The sequence below is a fragment of the Zootermopsis nevadensis genome, unplaced genomic scaffold (assembly GCF_977971745.1).
Source record: "Zootermopsis nevadensis isolate Lab colony 2312 unplaced genomic scaffold, Znev_1.0 Znev_ptg000012l, whole genome shotgun sequence".
Classification (NCBI taxonomy): Eukaryota; Metazoa; Arthropoda; class Insecta; order Blattodea; family Termopsidae; genus Zootermopsis; species Zootermopsis nevadensis.
The window spans coordinates 8065447-8085132 of record NW_028259144.1 but is presented as its reverse complement, the minus strand read 5'-3'; the positions used below and the strand labels follow the sequence as shown (position 1 = coordinate 8085132).

General features: G+C 36.6%; 1 protein-coding gene and 1 pseudogene across 3 annotated transcripts; one reads left to right on the top strand and one right to left on the bottom strand.

The window, feature by feature from the left end:
- Positions 1-15053, bottom strand: LOC147873960 (transcription intermediary factor 1-beta-like; annotated as a pseudogene). Its single transcript, XR_015534921.1, has 14 exons — positions 14970-15053; positions 11131-11294; positions 10674-10775; positions 10205-10353; positions 8905-9015; positions 8633-8824; positions 7988-8100; positions 7600-7718; positions 6393-6695; positions 6110-6295; positions 5655-5809; positions 3733-3925; positions 2349-2492; positions 1-1461 (listed from the first exon to the last, which is right to left on the bottom strand). The product of XR_015534921.1 is annotated as a transcription intermediary factor 1-beta-like (transcript).
- On the top strand, positions 11288-14959 carry LOC147873961 (RNA cytidine acetyltransferase-like). Of its 2 annotated transcripts, XM_087347839.1 has the most exons (3): positions 11288-11479; positions 12263-12431; positions 12845-14958. In XM_087347839.1, the coding sequence occupies exons 1-3, from the start codon at positions 11440-11442 to the stop codon at positions 12894-12896; spliced, it is 261 nt and encodes an 86-aa protein (XP_087203965.1). In that variant the 5' UTR covers positions 11288-11439; the 3' UTR covers positions 12897-14958. The 2 variants fall into 2 exon arrangements, with proteins under 2 accessions (XP_087203965.1, XP_087203964.1); XM_087347838.1 differs by having other exon boundaries at positions 12263-14959.
- Positions 15054-19686: the final 4633 nt, after the last annotated feature.

The following is a 19686-nucleotide window of genomic DNA, read 5'->3' as shown; positions in this document are numbered from 1 at the left end:
TTTAATGATAAGTTTATGTATTTCAATATTTGTACAATATGTCAATAAATTCAGTGCTTTTACAGACTAAGTTATTGTGACTTTATCTTCATTCACTAACAAAGTGTCAAAGTACCCATTCTTTGGATTGGTTATCACGATGCAATTACAGAATTTGTATATCTAGACAACAGGTTTCTATCTGATCTCTTGTAATCTTCATCCAGAACGAGCCTATTTATCAGCTCAATAATTGTGGTGTGAGTGCACATATGCATAATCTTATAAATCTAAAGGTTTGTGAAGAGGGCATGTTATTAAACTGATGCATATCTTGCATTTATTTCATCTTTTTGCTTTTAGACAAAAATATTTCATAAGCCAGGCCACGCTTCTTTCATTCCCCAGTTCTGACTGGTTCACTCTCCCAGCCTTCCCATCCTCCAACCCCACATAAATCCCTGCACTTCCCAGCCCTGAAGATGGGGATGTTTCTCAAACATGCTGTCGTCTACCAGCAAGTCTACATTGCTATGAACCCCAGAAAAACAGCATCATCAATTCATTCAGATGTTATGCTATTGTTTGACACCCCTAGCTCTCATACTGACATCTTCTAATTTAACAATGTTTCAGTATTAATTTACACCCAAGCTAACCATTGTTGTATATTTGTTGATAAACAGATGACGTTTCCAAGGTAACATAACAATGAAGTTACACTTTTTCGTTTCCCAGGTAACATAACAATGAAGTTTGACGTTTCCTAGGTAACATAACAATGAAGTTACAAATTTTCGTTTCCCTTTTTCGTTACATTTTGGCCGAATGACACTGACCCTAAAATATAGACGTATTTACGTCAAAAATATTATAAATTAACAAAAAATGTTACTGATTGTTGTCAAATGCATAGTTAACCTGCAAATGACAGTAAGAAGACTATCAACATCAAAGATTTTCAACATCCCTGGTTAAAGCCTTGAACCATAATTGCACATAGTCCACTTCTTACACTTTTAACAATTTATATGTACAGGTAACGTTACACCACAAGGAAGGGGTCAGTCAAAGGAATATCACAGCACCAACATATCACGAGACTTTCGTAGGATAAGAATACTTCTTATGTGAGTGTATGCAGTACTATAAAGGAATTCCTATATAAATTATTATTTGCAAAGTTCTTTATCCCTAAGCCATTTCCAAGGTTCAGAAACACCAGCTCTAGTTAACGACAGCACATTTACGTTTATTGCCCACCCACAGTTTTGTTTGTCACTGGGAGTCACATCTTCAGTACCTTGTAATGTTCCAATTCCACTACCGCTACCACTTGGAGCATACAGTTCACATCATTCAACGAGATTTCTTGTGGGGAGGTAAGTCAGTGTCATATGCATATTCTGGCATCAAGTTGACCAACAGACGATCAAAGAATTCATCAAGTCTTTTGGCATCTTGATATATCAGACTACATTTCTGTAAGTGAAACAGAAAGTTCATAAGCAATGATGACTTCCAACTTTGATGGCGATATAATTCGAGTCTCTGTGGTTACATGGCACATCACATCTTTTGCACAATACTAGTAGGATCAGCATACAACCACCCTTTTATTTACAAATAACATTCAACTGGGATCTAGTCAAATGTCTACAAGTTTCTATTTTTTGATTCTCTAAAGTAACTCTGAAAATAATAACACAGTGAAAGAAAACTATGGAGCATGGCAACTGGTAGCTAAACACAGTTGACACAGCTTTATGGTCATTAATGCAAACCATAAGGCTGAGAATATGAGCCGGTGTGGCTCAGTCAGTATAGTGACTGGCAGAGGATTTTTCCTCTAGCCTCTGCGTGCAGACCGGCTCTGAGGCCCACCCAGCCTTGCGTCCAATGGGTACCAGGATGATTTCCCTGGGATAAAGTTCGGCCGGGGCGTGATGCTGACCGCTCACCCCATCTAGTGCCGAGGTCAAGAAAGAGTTGGAGCTGTACCTCCACTCCCTCCCAAACGACCTACATGGCCTGTAGCGGGACAGCTTTACTTTACTATAAGGCTGAAAATCCTTAACAGAGTTACTACAGCAGAAGTTATAATTACTTAAGTATAACACACACAGTCACAAGACACTCTTTCAAGGTATGTTTACATTGGGGCCTTTTGTATAGAACTTGTGTTCTACGGGTGTTCTGAATTGTCTGCTGAAGTACAATTCTCTGACATAAAGATGTGTTCCTAGTTGTCATACGTAAGGATAAAACAAAATTTTCTGCTATCGCTCGCTGGGTGACATCATACGAGACGGTGGTGATGATGTTAAAAATATGATATGCTGACATGAGTGTCTTGCACTGGAACTTACCCGATTAAAATCATACGCATTCTTGAAAATGAGACGGATATCACTAACAAGTCCCTTCAAACTGTTGTAATCGTTAGCATCTAATTTCCCTCGGACCATGTCCAATGACATTGGTTTCTTTATCTTCTCCTGGTATTCTGTCACCTGAAAGTATTGCAAAATGCTGTTTCAGTTACTACCAAACATGCTGCTTTCTTTCATTTTCTGTGGTGCATTAATGAACCTGTACACAAAATAACTTTAAAAAATTCCAGGAACAACAAAGAAATTGCTTTGACAATTCAGATATACACAAAGTGTGATAAAAATATTTCTAGACTGGTTGCAAGGACACACTACCATAGCACAGAAGTTTTCTGCTAGTGATGGTAAAATACTTTTTAAAAGTATTGATATACTTTGTCAAGACTTCTCATAGCAAATTGGATACATAAGGAGGGGGAAGAGAGACAAGCACCAGAGATCTTATGTAGACAACTTTTGAGTGGCAAATTCTTACTGTACACAAATGACAACACTCAAGATAAATCTAACTGCTACATTTTAACATTTGTACATTTGTACAGGCACTTTTATAATATTTAACTGATGACAATGACAAAATTCTCTAATTACAATATCCAATCATGCCTAGAGAATCAGGGTTCAGAAAAAAACATGTATTTTGTCTCAACACTAAACATAACTTTTAATAAAACAAAGTGCTATTTGTAGAATAACTAATTATCTACATGCTCATAAGTGCATCCCAGAAATGGAAGTTACAAACTGAAAATTTGTACTGTACTTACTGACAAAGGGATTGCATATACCTGTATTACATTTATGCTCATAAGTCCTTCAGTGTTTTCAATCAATAAGAGAGTATTTAATAAAAACTTCTTGTGTAAATTACAATGCATATGCAATACAGCATCTACCTGACTGGAATGACATTGAAATGCCCAGCTTTGTAGTAGTTCTTCATTTGCCTACTTTCCTCAGAGAATTTCATAAATAATTTTTGTTACATTGATTTCAATAGTAAAATTACATTTGTGAAAGCTGACAGTCAGAAGTTCTCCATGTCACAAAATAAGGGTATATCAATTATGCCAGTATATAGTATATATAAGAACAGTGATATTCATGCTTCAGCCCCTTCACAAAAAGAAAAACTAAGTATTATTTAGTAAAGCAAAGTAGAATAAAGTGCACAATAGAATTCAGACCACTCTCTTACAGGCTAGCAAATAAATAAGCCTAAAACTAAATGCAGACAAAACTAAATACATGGGCATAATATGAGATCAACATCAGCAATGATGGCAGAACATAATTATAAGTAACACATGATTTGAAGATTAAGGGAGTTAATTAGTTAATCATACAATTCAGACACTACCTCGGGTCCTACGGTCTCCCTGAAGTGCAGATTTGGTTCATATTGGCAGTATAATTCTAGGACAATTTTCTCTGCCAACTTCTGGTCACAGCTTTTCAAACCTCGACCCCTCTGTTATGCCGCTGGGCTGGGAGGAGCATCATTTATTTCCTTAAGACTGGTACACAGCAGACACTGCCACATTTCACTTTCCCTGCCAATCAGATGTCATGTACACTGAAGGATGCTGCCCAAAATTCAACAGATATTAAAATAAAAATGAAAGGTCTCCATAAAAAAATTGGGAGCAACCAAAATAAAATAAAAGACAAACATGTATAGTAGCCTCAGTACGGTTCCGTGGCTTATACCATTAACGTGTGTGTCACTGCCAAGATTAGCAACCCTTTCCAGAGTTGGGACATAACCAGTTAACACAAAATAAGATTTTCACAGCAACAGAACATGCTGAAGAATGCCATATTAACTTCATGCACACAGGACTACCAGTCTGAGTGCAAAGGATATCTGTTCCGTAAAACATACTACAATGAACTTCACATGTAGCAAGACAGTGCCTGAATAAACACACATTTTCCATGTGTCATTATAACAAGAATGGTGAAAAGATATAGTGCTAACAACTTAATTGATGCTTATTTATTTAATGATGCTACGTTGCATCAAGTAAGAAGGGATTATGCTCATGACTGGAATTAGGCAGTAAATTTACTCCATGGTGAGACTGAGTAAAATTGTGTAGAATCTGTCACAATACCCATTAACTCAGCTGTGCCTCAGACTGGGTAAGTCCAGAGTATAAATACAGACAAAGATTGAACACTGTACAAATATTTTCTACTGCAATGGCACACACATATTTTCAAAATTAATTCTTTATAATTTCTGTAAATGCCTTGATTGCTTCAAAGGTAAAATATAGCACCAATATGACACTGTATAAGACATGAATGCTTTTTCATAATGTTTTGTAAGTATGCACTTCATGCAAAGAACATGTAAAATACTGTAAAAATGATGCCTCCTTATTTCAGCAAATAATATCGTATCATATTTCAGTTTCCAGTGGAATATTCAATATGCAACATGCATTTTACCTGCGTAGTTCATACTTTAAATACTTCCAAATAATGGCACTCTGTATTAGTTATTATGCAGAGAAAGGATTTAGAGAAGCATTCTACTGCTTTAACTTCATCTTCCTAAAACTGCAGTACAGATCTGTCTGAACAGTAATATTACTCACGCAAATGCAAACTACTATACTCTAACAAAACAATGACTTAAACAAAACAGCATTCATGCTAGCCTCTTCAAGAATTAAAAGCTTAAATTATAATTTCACAGTGGTTTACTTGCTTTGTAAGGCATGCACATAATGAAACCAATACAAGCTCAGAGTAAAAATTCAGTTATGTAAATAGTATCACAGGTACACAGAAACTGAGTTCAGTATTTAAATTCTTGCAGAATGTATCAATATTGTGCTTCTCAACATCTGTAGTTGCTGCAAAAATAAATCCATACTTACTTTACAGTAATCATAATAAAAAGAGTTACTTTTAGTTTGGACATGATCAAAAAACACATTTTTGTATGCACTGACAGTTTACTGTAGAAAATCTATATGAGTAGTCTGTACAATTAACATTTTCTAAAATCAACACACATACACAGGTGCTCTGCTAAAACACATTCCGCTTAGTCTATGTGGCCCTTCCAAATAAACGGCAACCTTCCAAAACTATCACACAGGCAGCCAAATGTTTGGCTTCAAGACAGGGCCCCATTATAAAGATTTTGGTGCTATCAGGGATCACCAATACATTGTCATTAACAAGATCACAAATATTTATTAATATGTACAGTATTTGAGAGGTATCTCTCCATAACTGGGAACAGTGCAAAGCTGAAAGACTTACTCTGGAATGGCTTTGAGTTTTGGGATGTGGCAGTATGTATGAAACGATTTTGGACACTTGTCACAGCATACCACCTTTCCCCCATCCATGCAAACTGCACACCAGTCCTCATTGGGATCATCTTTCTGTGTCTCCCCTCCATTCTTGGCATGTTCTGAAGAACAAATAATATTAAATGAGATATGAATATCTAACATCAATAAAAATGTCACTTGGGGTCTTCTAGATTGTGATGCTACATACACTCCAGAAAACCCTGAACATGGCAAATATATGTTCCACCAAAAAGTTGGTAACTATTTGAAAGAGCACATGGAATTACAACACAGTGGACCACACGTGATGAATTATGATGCCAAATGCTGACACAGAAGAAATCATCAGTTCCAGGTGCTTTCTTCTGTGACTGTTCAAAAGCAACATTTTGAGGTAACCCCATACATTCAATGCTCCCCATCTATAAGCATTGAACCTGGATGTGGCACAGACAAGTGGGACGGACCAGGTCTCTCATCAAGCCCTGTTGAACTGTCCACCAAAGGTGAATCACCAGCCCCCAAGGTTTTCTCGCCTTCTGGAACTACTTCAATTTCATTACGATCCAACTTCGCTATGGTTGCCATCAGATCTTTAACAGCTTCCTAGGAATAACAAGTAACATTGTAACATCTGGAAAATGTAGTTTCCATTAATAAATGTTTTGTACATGCACGAAAAATTATAAAGATTCAACTCTACCTGACAAAATTTATCAAGACCCATTTCTGGGTACTCAACTCTCGCTTGGCTTCGACTTGGAGTTTTGGGTACAGATGAGGTCACATGCCCACCAGGCACTTTAATTAAAGCATCTCCAGCCATGCTGATTGAAGGAGCAGGAGCTGGTGCTGCCCTCTGTACTGACTGTTGCTGTTGCTCTGGTACTTGTTTAAGAGTTATCTTAGGGCTTTGTACCCCGGCATGTAGGCCAGGCCTCATGCTAGGGTTGGTGAACATTACAGCATGAGGTGATATTCTTGCCTGTTGCTGCTGCTGCTGCTGCTGTTGTTGAAGACCAAAATAAAAATAATACTAGTAAAAAACAAACCATTAGACGGGCCAGAACAGCTTAAAAAAAATTTATAAATGATCACAAGACTTTAAGAATGAAATTCTTAAGTTCCACTCTACCATATGCAACATAAAAAGAAACAAGCTAGTCATATCAGCTACTATTAAACAGCAGGTGAGAAAGAAAGGGAAAATTAATCTGTAACAGAAGACTACAAATAGTCATACCACAGCAAAGATGCAAAGCATATTCACACACACACACACACACACACATACAGCAAAAAGAAAAATACAAGGAATTGTACCAAATCAAATACAAAAGAATTTTTTAAATGTGCTTCATTTCAAGCACATTTCCAAGTTTGAAGTGCACATGAGGCAACATTTATACAATAATAACTTAATTATAATATTTCCACCATGCATGGTATTGCATGACATCATAAATTTCATTCCTATGAAATTCCAATTGTAGAAATACCTCTACTGTTAACAGCAGCATAATGCATGAAAAACTAGTAATACCTTATTTCATATTTGTCAAGATAAACAATATTTACTATGTACAGATTACTGCATCTTTCTTCTTGTGATTACTTCCATGTGCAATGAAATGAACTGACATTCTAAAGTAACACATATGGAAAATAGTATTATACATAATTTTGTTTTAATACACGGTTTTCTTCCATGACACAAGGTTCTCCTTCAGCAGCTCAAGAAATTATCCTATCTTATGGAACATAAAGGCAAATGTGTCAACATTTCTGTTCACCAATAATGATATAATGACCAACCCATTCCTTACTAGCATTGCAAATGAAACTGTACAGGATGAGTATAAGGAATCCCCTGTCCTTGAGACAAACAGGCTTATCTATCAAGACCTCACCTGCTGTGGTGGTTGTTGTTGTTGCTGCTGCTGTTGTAGTTGGTGACCTGAGCCTATGGCAACACCTGGAGACGTGTATACATGGCCATCGACTACAATACCACCAATATTTGACACAACTGAAATGTAATAAAATTTTACATATAAAAGACAAGAATACACAAATATTTAATACAATAACACTTCATAAGTACAACGTCAAGGAACAAAACAATGGTGGGCCAGTTAGCCACGAGTACAGAGAAAGAAGCAGTATCTGATTTCATGACAAAGCGAAGCAATCTGTTTTCTACATTCTTGTCATCAGTAACCGTCATTTCAGGCTCCTTCCCTTCAAACTATTTTACTTGTTCTTTTAACAACATATATTCCCTCATCTTTACTTTACCTTCAATCAGATCATTCACTTGGTTCATAGATACTGAAATATTGACTGGTACTTCAGCATCTGAAATATCAGCTCTTACAGTCTTGATCTTCTGAAGTCGATCTGCAACATACCTACATAAAAATAATAAACACATAATTATAAAAGCTTTTATAACTGGCAAAATTTATTACTCTTTAAAGAATTGGGCTTTGTAGGTTCAAAACAATTATAACTAATCTGTAATTTACTCTATAAAATTATTATTATTGACCTGAAAATTTCTTCAACAAATAGTTCAGGTTGCAAGAAATATTATGCCGAATGCAAAGTTGAAGGTCCATTTGTTCAGATTTTATGATTTTACAGTATAACAATCACACAAAATTTAGAAACACATGAAACAGATCAAATTTCACATTCTCATGGCAACTTGTATGAAGATGGTTGTCTTTTCAGACATTAGCATGATGAAGTCCTCTGAAACAAGTCAGTATCTACCAGACTACATGGTACAACACCCCAGAAGATAGTAATCTTCATATTTATAACAAAATTACTATATAAATTCCATATTTCAGGTTACTCACAACCACACTCACCATGACAGGTTGTATTCCTTTAACTTAACAAATATATCTGTACATATAGCAAATTACAATGTACCCTTTCCTGTTGACTACATCCAAGTCACTGCCCTTGTTCACTTTGATAACAAAATCAATATAATCATCACTGAGACTGGATAGCTGTGCCAAATCAAATTTCTTCACACTCAGTGTCCTCTGTTGGGCAGAACAGACTTCACTGAGTTGGAGAATCAGCTGCTTTCGTCTGGTAATGATTGCGTCAGCCAACCTGAAATTAAAATTTTGTTCCTTGACACAGAATTTTCATATCATAATAAGACTTCACTAAAAAAGTACAAGCATACTCACTTCATAAACATGAATTTAATTTCATTCACCAGTGCCATCTTCTTTACTAGAAAATCAGACTGGTGATCATTAATCATCTTCATGGCCTTTGTGATTTGAACTCGTTTAGAGCTGTAAAGAAGAAAATCATTCTACTTCATCTGGCACTTTAAAATTCAACGTGCCATGTACTGATTTCATATCAGCATATTTTCTGTTGAGAAGAGATGCTGAAATACTTGACCCTAATTTCCAACTATTACTAGAAAAGTAGAATGAAAATACTCACATGTTATGTTAACTTCCTGCAAAAATTAATAACAGTGCAAAAGAACAATCAAATTCTTTGATTAAAATGAACAATAGAATTTATAATAGATAATAAGCTTAATTTTCATCAGTTGCATCAATGAACTTTACAAGATATCAGTTACAACTTGCACAACACAACATCCCAACTTCTATTACACAGAAAAAAGTAAGTGTGCTGCACTATGCATCACCTAAAGGGAAAAAACAGTTAATTTAATCATTAGATCAAGACTTCAAGCACATTCAAGATGTTTCAGAAGCAAACTGAAATAAACAGTGAAAAAATAAATCATGTTTTGATGCACTGCCTAAGAGCGTATGTAACACATCCACTGCCAAACATATCATAGTTTTTTCCTTCTTCTTACCTTGCACTGTCAATGCTAAACATGTCCACCAATGTTTCTGTGTTAATGTACATGTACTTACTTAAAGGAAGAAGCATTCATAACCTTCCCACTAGATGAACAAGTGTGGCCAGCTTCATGCACTGGCCCTGGTTAGCCAGGAGATGAGTTGGTGGGTCGGTCCCAAACCATACAAAAATTTTATCTGAAGTGTTTGATTACTAATATTTCTAACATCAACATTTCCCAACAATTTTATTTTGAATTATTAAAATAATAAAGTCCTCAAAAAGTTACAGATTTGTTCTAAAACAAAAGACTGGCTGTAAGTAAAATGGCTGCTAGCTGGCATCAAGCATCATATTATTCATTTAATAGTCACTGTCATCAATTATGTACCTATTTCCAGCAAAATATTATGCATTGCACTTTCAAATATCAACAACATGCATCAACTACATTATCAAAAAATAATAGGCTATCTTCTGGGTTATATTACTGTGCAGTCTGGTAGAAGTTTAACAATTCACGCTAACAATAGAGGCAGCAAGGATCTCTGAAACTTTGGTAAGCTGCTACCAGACTACACTGTTCTACAACCCAGAAGACAGCCATATTTGTAGTCACTGTTGTGAGAACTACAAATCCTACTCAATAATTACCTTACTTCAGATAAAAGCTCATTTATCATATTCCTTATTTCCTCTGCCACCTCATGGATAAATTTGTGTGTATGACCACGGTGGCCAGCAAGCTGACAATTCTTACATGTAACCTCATTGCAGGTTTCACAAACTAGGGAAAGACTTTCCTGAAACATAGCAAGACAATAAATGTTGGAACTGAACTTGATGTAACAACTACAAATTATGCATTCAGAAAAACAAGATTACTTTTACAATATGCTGAATTAACCTGAGCAACTTCTGTCTCAGAAAATATAACTAAACTGACTGTTGCAATTGCAGAACGGTGTTGGTTGTAGAAACATTGTCAGATGTCGCTTACAGGATTCATCTTATTTCTCAGGACACAAAAAAGGTAAAAACACATACAAACAGAAGTAAAAATTTCACATCCACCAGTCCTTAAAAATAAAACAAATATATAATAAACGCATTTCTTCTTTACCTGCGGATGAATGGGGCAATTCTCGGGCACTCCATTACTTGCTGAGGCATTGTTTTCGTGTTGTGCCTCCTGTCTTGATTCCATTGAAACTTCTTGATGTGCCTATGTGAGGAAGAACAAAGCCATTAACATGGTGAGGATGTGGTCTTCTGGATGATATTGTGTAGTCTTGTAGGCAGAAACCAAAATTTTCATGGCATTACTTTAACTGAGTTAAAAAACCTCAAATTAAAACATTAAAGTAAGTAGTTCAAGATTTTATTTCACAAATGTATAGACGGTTTTCAAATAATGTGACTAGTCTGTATGAGCAAAAGCTATCAAATGTTAACAACAATTAACAAAATAAAGTCAAATCCGGTCTTCACAGTCACTGTTATACTTAAAACTACAAAACCTTTCAAAGCCAGGAATCGCCTGTTCTTGAGACAAACAGGCATATCTATCAAGACCTCACCTGCTGTGGTTGACGCTGCTGCTGCTGCTGCTGCTGCTGTTGTTGTTGTTGTTGTTGTTGTTGTTGTTGTTGTTGTTGTTGTTGTTGTTGCTGCTGCTGCTGCTGCTGCTGCTGCTGCTGCTGCTGATGCTGTTGTTGGTGGTGACCTGAGCCTATGGCAACACCTGGAGATGTGTAAACATGGCCATCGACAACAATACCACCAAAATTTGACACAATCGAAATGTAATAAAAATTTACATATAAAAGACAATACACAAATATTTAATACAATAACACTTCATAAGTACAACATCAACGAACAAAACAATGGTGGGCCAGTTAGCCACGAGTACATTTACGAGAACAAGTAAGTCGACATTTCATTCACATCATTAGGAGGAATCTACTTTGCTATGAAAAGATTAAAACTTTTTTTAGGTTAAAAACGACATGATACAGAGGTTATGTAGCGTTGACAAATGTGATACAGTATTTAGATTTCGTATCTTTACTATTTATTGGTTCCTGCAGTTAATAGTGGGCTCATAGGTTATTTATCAACACCAGTGGAATGTTGTGTGTGGTGGGAGCAGTGCTTTCTAATGGAGTAGGGTATATGTTATTGGTATTACATATTGCCAGAAAGGTTATAATTTAACATAATGTCTCACAGCTGAGGAACTGGATTTATTTCAGTGAGTTTACCTTTTTGTACAATATATTTCCATGTGTACATTTTGAACTGGCTAGTGCTACTGATAGTGTGTTGATACAAGAAAGAGATTTTGAATCAGAACCAGCAGTTGAAAACCATTTCATTGTATGATCACCTGCAGAAATTATTAATGCAGTCCTTTTAAATGTCATTGTTGTTTTGTTTCAGGTTGTTATTCTACATCATATGTTGTCTAAAGCATGTGTTAAAGCAAGACCGAATGTATTGTGGTGCTATAAGAAAGAGCTTGTCTTCAGTAGCCATCGAAAAAAGAGGATGGAAAGTCTCCAGCGTAAAATAAAGACGGGCAAAGTGAATGTAAATGAATATGATCCATTTGAATTATTTGTTGCATCTACAAACATTCGGTACTGTTACTATTCAGAAACACACAAAATACTTGGAAATACTTATGGTATGTGTTTGTGTTACAAGACTTTGAAGATTTGACTCCAAACCTGTTGGCAACAACAGTGGAGACAATTGAAGGTGGAGGACTGCAGACAGTGACTTCTTTGAAACAACTTTATGCCATGAGCTTGGATGTTCATGAACGCCATCGCACTGAAGCACACGGTGATGTTGTTGGATGCTTCAATGAACGGTACAAACAAATTCTTATATCATGTTATGTTGGTTGCACCCACTGCCTGTTGGGATTTTCATTCAGTATGTTGAAATCAAGTTCTTAGAAATGCTACTGTGGCCAGGAAGCATGATCAAGAAATTGCTGTTTGCTGGTGAACCCTTATATCCACTTTTAAGCTCAGACATTGGATGAAAACATTTCATTTTATCTAGTGATGGACAATTTCATTAAAATTTTAAGAGAAACCAAAAGTTTTTTTTTTTTGGTTACATATTAGCTTAGACAAAAGAAACATAAAGGTTCTCAGAGCTCAAAATATTTCACTACATATTGTTTTTAAGTGACATAATATGTTCTGTTATAACGTTTTACTCAATGAAAACATCAAAAATATATAATAAGCAAACATGGAATTTTTACTCACGCAGGAAGGCAAGCCCCTGTGGACCTGCAGAGATAAAGTGCTCTAATATAAAATAAGAAATTACAGTTATGTATGCTGTAAACAGTTTTACTTTAATAGTGAAAAGTCCTGGACAGAGAAATGTTTCTGCCAAATACCAATGTTTTGAACTCTCTTAATCAATCTAGTGTCTTCACTTGTCCACCCACACCCATATTATACTCACATTTCCAAAACTACTGAGTGGACTTTGATGAAACTTGGAATATTAGAGTATATCTACAGTAATGATGTAAGGAAAATTTAATTTAACCCATACATTATACTGAATTCAGATCAATCTGTCATTTATCTAAAATACGGTTCATTGTAGAAAAGATCAGTATATGGCACAAAACAGATCTAATTAATGAATATGAAACATTTTTAATGTAAATATTTAACAAAAACAAGAAACTGACTCTGCAGAATGTTATTTGTAGTATCACCAACTTTAAACAAATGGTCAGTATCTGTAATAAATGGACATTATTTACAATGTGACATGAAAAATTACAAAAACCACATTTGGAAAATGACAACATACCAACTTCTTACCTCACAATCCAGAGACTGTTTGTTTAAAAGTATTCTTGCAACATGAGCTGAGATTTCTCATATTGTTCTGTAACCGTACAGTGACAATATTGGACGGAAGTTATTTGTCAGTGAATATAAAATTCTTTGTTAACTAGTCTATAAAGAGAGACTGAATGCCCGTTGTGCATTAACACACTAGAGCAATGAAATTGCAATTCGAATCTTTTGTAATCATTATCTTACTAAAAAGTTGTCAGTGGAACCACGGTTCCGGAGAATTTGACGTAAATACGTCTATATGGAAAGGAAGTTTATATATTGGCTTTATTCTAAATATTTCCTTTATACATGCTTTACAATTGAGATAAGTTTGATTAAGACATTGCTTATTTAACTTGAATTAGTTACGCTTAAGATGGGTCTGTGGTACCTGAATGTAATGAAATGTAATGTAAGGTAATGTAATGTATTGTAATGTAATGAAACGTAACGTAATGTAACGTTTTCTAGCTAACAACAATGCTGAGTAAACGGATGACGTTTCCTAGGTAACAAAAATGCTTGAATGCTTAACTTGAATTAGTTACGCTTAAGATGGGTCTGTGGTACATGAATGTAATGTAAAGTAATGCCAAGTAACGTTTCCTAGGTAACACAATAATGCCGAGTAAACAGACGACGTTCCCTAGGTAACCATTGTTATCGGATCTTTTTCGTTACACTTTTTTGCCGAATGACCCTTCCTTATAGACGTATTTACGTCAAAACATTATAAATTAACAAAAAATGTTACTGATTGTTGTAAAGTGCATAGTTAACATGCAAAAGACATCAGTAGCAAGACTCTCAACATCAAATTATTTTCAACATCTCTGGTTAAAGCCTTGAACCATAATTGCACATAGTCCACTTCTTACACGTTTAACAATTTCCATGTACAGGTAACGTTACACCACAAGGGGTCAGTCAAAGGAATATCACAGCACCAACATTTCATGAGACTTTCGTAGGATAAGAATACTTCTTATGTGAGTGTAGGTAGTAACATAAAGGAATTCCTATATAAATTATTATTTGCATAGTTCTTTATCTTTAAGGCATTTTCAAGGTTCTTTCCACATAATGTTCAGAAACACCAGCTCTAGTTAACGACAGCGCATTTAAGTTTATTGCCCACCCACACAGTTTTGTTTGTCACTGGGAGTCACATCTTCCACTACCACTGGGGGCATACAACTCACGTCATTCGACGATATTTCTTGTGGGGAGGTAAGTCAGTCTCATCACAATCTATAAGCATTGAACCTGGATATGGCACAGACAAGTGGGACGGACCAGGTCTCTCATCAAGCCCTGTTGAACTGTCCACCAAAGGTGAATCACCAGCCCCCAAGGTTTTCTCGCCTTCTGGAACTACTTCAATTTCATTACCATCCAACTTCCCTAAGGTTGCCTTCAGATCTTTAACAGCTTCCTAGGAATAACAAGTAACATTGTAACATCTGGAAAATGTAGTTTCCATTAATAAATGTTTTGTACATGCACAAAAAATTATAAAGTTTCAACTCTACCTGACAAAATTTAACAAGACTCATTCCTGGGTCCTCAACTCTCGCTTGGCTTCGACTTGGAGTTTTGGGTACAGATGAGGTCACATGCCCACCAGGCACTTTAATTAAAGCATCTCCAGCCATGCTGGTTGAAGGAGCAGGAGCTGGTGCTGCCCTCTGTACTGACTGTTGCTGTTGCTCTGGTACTTGTTTAAGAGTTATCTTAGGGCTTTGTACCCCGGCATGTAGGCCAGGTCTCATGCTAGGGTTGGTGAACATTACAGCATGAGGTGATATTCTTGCCTGTTGCTGCTGCTGCTGCTGCTGTTGTTGAAGACCAAAATAAAAATAATACTAGTAAAAAACAAACCATTAGACGGGCCAGAACAGCTTAAAAAAAATTTATAAATGATCACAAGACTTTAAGAATGAAATTCTTAAGTTCCACTCTACCATATGCAACATAAAAAGAAACAAGCTAGTCATATCAGCTACTATTAAACAGCAGGTGAGAAAGAAAGGGAAAATTAATCTGTAACAGAAGACTACAAATAGTCATACCACAGCAAAGATGCAAAGCATATTCACACACACACACACACACACACACACACATACAGCAAAAAGAAAAATACAAGGAAATGAGAAATGACCCTTGCGGCATGCTCTGTCAATTGTTGCAGGTGTGGTTTAGAAATTCCAATACTTCTTATTACATTGTTGTACACGCAGGTGTTGATATAAAGGCTGATCGTTGTCGTTCTATATTTACACATTCTTTTTAGTTAAAAATAATACAAAGAGAATTACTCGGGGATATAATTTAGTTGCATTCCATCCTAACTGTAAAAATCTTAAATTAATATTAAATATTTTCTCTATAAGAAGGAAATTAATTTAAAAGGAATGAAAAGAGGCAAGAAGAAAATTTTACAATTTCATTTCCTGGTCGCCTTTGGCTCTCAGAGGGCTGTTACGCCACGGAATATTATTATTATATTATTTAAAAATGCTCTGCGCTGCAATGTACCGGTGAAAACAGTCAGACGCGTGCGCGAATTTTAAGCGTACATTCGAAATTTGAGCAATTTTTTCGCACCCTTGCACAGCGTATCAGCAGCTGAAATTTTGTGTACAATAATTACTAGATGGGCTCTGTGGACGAGCTAAATTTCAAGTGAGGTTTCGGCATGACCAACCGGACCATTCCCTTGTAAGTCGAAAATTCGGATAATCAGTGTCCAAGGCTGCAAGAGAAGTGCTGTCAGTATTGATTCTTAAATCGCGGTGTGATGTTCGTGAGCGAATAGTTGCTACATAAATACCCTTCGAACTACAGCATTTCGAAAGGGCCGTATAAGACATTTCTGCTCGTGAGGCGGTCACACGGAAATATTCGGAACGTTAATTTCTGCCGTTACTTAGAAATCTACATTGCGCATTGAGCAGTGAACATGAGTGTAGGAAGTCTTGTCAGTGACGTAAGCAAAATGGAGTCTTATAAAATTGTAGAGATACGGAGTGATGTCAGTTTACGCGTGAATCGTCGAAAAGTGACATCTCGCACAATAGCTCACACTTTGGCACACACTATCGGAACGAGCAATGGATGTTCGCTACTGAAATTCGTTTCGAACTATAGGATTTCGGAAGGAGCGTATTAAAGACTCTAGACCTCAAAATACACATTTCTTCTGAAACATTAGCGACATCGAAAAGTAAAGATTGCATCGGACAGTGAAGCCGTGTGTGTCGTCTTTACTACCGCTATTGGTACTACTACTACCATTACTGCTGCTGCTACTACCACTACTACTACTAGTAGTACTATCATCACCATGATTCCAAACCTTGCAGAAATCAATTCAAATCTGTAAGGATGAAACGTGTCGAAACGTAATCTAAATTTACCCAACCTAACCTTATACTACTACTAGTACTACTAATACTTCTAGACTGCAACAACTGCTATTATTACCAATACTACTTGTACGAAGTTGGCCGTCCCATTTTCTTTCATTATCTATTTCTTTTATCTGTGCTACGCGCTAGGTTATTTCACAGACTGCAACGGCTTGAAGTTCTGAGTGCGTGATGGTTTCTTCTGATCTTGTAAGCTGTCTCTGTACATCGTCTTCTGCCTTTGTAGTGTACACTAGGAGTGAAAGCAAACAACCATCAAACTATGAAATGGATCTCATATAATACAGATTGTATATGTTTTTGAGACAGTTAATAATGTCATGTAAATAACACATTATATTATAAATGTAGAACACCGCTTGGCAGCTCGTATCGTACATCTCTGGTACCAAATTTAATAAAATTCGTGTAACAGAAGATGTAACGCACCATCATTTCCATTATGCATTAATATAAGCGCTTTGTGCTGTTTATATAAAATTTTATCAGTTAAACTATTTTTCTATATAGGCCAAACATTTCGTGGCCAGGTGACACAGTAATAATTATCAAGAAGGGCCCCGCTGAATGGGGTTAGATTAAGTTTCGTTTGGCAGCTTTTTTATATGATTTGATCTATGTGTGTGTGTGCAGAAGGGCGCGACAAGACATACGAGCTCATAACCGAAAAGTATGACCCTGCAGGAGACAAGTGGACCGAGATCCATGGTATGAACTTCTATTCATGTGACTTAAACGCAGAAGTGAGCGACGACACGATTTATGTCATCGGTAGAGATTCTAACAGGAGATGCTACTTATCCGACGTCGCATATTTCAATAACAAGGAAAATCGATGGTTTGTTTCTTTGTTTGTTTGTTCAGGACTGTATAATCACAAACTGTTAGTTTCGAAAAGCATTAGGAAGTGAATCATTTCCTTTCAAAATAATGCGATCTTGAGGATGCTGAGCCGTGTAGTGTCGTAGAAACTGACCGACGTTTCAGAGGTTCCTACTGCTTATTCAGGGTCTTGAATACAACGTTCGAAAAATGGCTGAGAGGAAGGGGGTAGAATGAAAGCAGGCAGGACGATGCTGCGGTCAAGCTGAGTCGCTAAACCAGAGGTCGAATGAATAGGTAATACTACTGAGACGTAAACTGTAACTGGGTTAATAAGAAGCTCTTAGAGTAAGATTCTTTGATCAGTGGTAATCTCTTGGGCAGGAAGTATGAGGGGTGTATCCAAATGATTTAGACTGGAGCTACGATTTCCATTTCTGCCCATGGTAGTCGCTCTCCATCGCTTGTCAGACTGGTTACTGTCCTGTGGGACTAAATGGCGCTGCCCGCGGTCCTTCCCACGACGCTGTGGCGCCATCTCTCGGCCACATGACCGTCAAGGTCAACACTAGGATTACACCAAGGCAGCGGACTGCTACCACCTGCCGGGTCGAAATCGTAGCTCCAGTCTAAATCATTTGGATACACCCCTCGTATCTGGCGTTCAGCACATCTGCATCGAAATAAACTTCTGCTTTCATCAAAGTGTTAGGACAGTTTCAGGTTTAACGACGCCTATCCATCTCATGTTCCCATTTTTGATGGAAGTTTATTTGGAAATGGCTGTCTCTTGTCGTGTTTGACCATGCAGACTCCTGAAATCTGTTGACGGAGTGAGTAAGGAGCTCAAAAGGTATCCCAGAAGACAGATTTCTTCATACTTGTTTGTTCAAGAGCCAGAAATCCCAAAGAAATTCATTTGATTTTGGTTTTTGTCTGTTTTACATCCAGCAGAACTTCTCCAGAACTATTTTTGGTGGGACTAAAAGAATTTTTGAAAATATATTGCTAAAAGAGGGAAATGTTGTCATGGGCGCATTTCTCAAACAAGAAGGGCTCATCTCTCCAAAGAATGTGTGTGATTAAATTTATTATTCTGACCGAAGCTAATGGCTTAATGAAGTGTATCAAACGTAGCTAGCGCAGAACACAAGTCATTTGACAGCTTTTTAAAATAGTCATAACCTAACATACACTTGAATTGACTTAATATCGATTTTAGACAATCGGAACCCTATTGTTCTTGGGCAGTGACTTCATAAGAAATAAAGGCCCTCAGAATGTTTGAAAGAAATATGATTAGAAAAATCCGTGGTCCCATAAATGAAGGACAGAGCTGGAAAACAAAACTCATAAGGAGATAGAGGGCGCATTATATTGTAAAATTTGTAAAATCTCTGGCAGATGGCGTGAACATAAAGGAAGAAGGAAGAGCGGTAGACCACGTAATAAACATAGAGATGAGATGAGGCTGAAGAAGATTTGAAAATCATGGGAATAAGAAAATTGGTATAAAGTGGCTAAGGACCATCAAGAATGGAAAGAAAATGCAGTGAAATCCAAGGTCCACAAGGCCTTTAGTTCTTGAAAGTAAGAAGAGTGGTGCTGAATGGAGGAAGATTAAATGAATCAGTTGTGAAGGATGTGGAGGGAAGTGGTCGTGGCCTTACTTGAGGTGCTATCCCGTGATTGTCTTAAGGAACTGAGGGAAACGAGGACAGAGCCATCAAAATTGCCGCTCTCTGAGCCAAGTTTTGCCCATAACCTCCGAAATTAAAAGAGAGAATGCTAATCGACTGATTACGATGTTTGATTTAATCAGGCATTGGCTTTTATTGAATACATCGCCCCTTTAATTACATTGTGAAACAAAGATTTTAAGTATTATTTTGTGCGTATATAATAGCTTTAACATAATATTCTAAATAGTAGCCTTATCATGGTAAATTAAAGGCTATTTCACTTTTAATAACTTATCAAAGAAAGAGTGTAC

Excerpts from the sequence above, each read along its gene's own strand:
- LOC147873961 (XM_087347838.1), top strand. The coding sequence starts at position 11,440 with ATGGTGGGCCAGTTAGCCACGAGTACATTTACGAGAACAA. Across the intron at positions 11,480-12,262 it reads GAGTACATTTACGAGAACAA|ACTTTGAAGATTTGACTCCA; the intron begins GTAAGTCGACAT and ends TTGTGTTACAAG.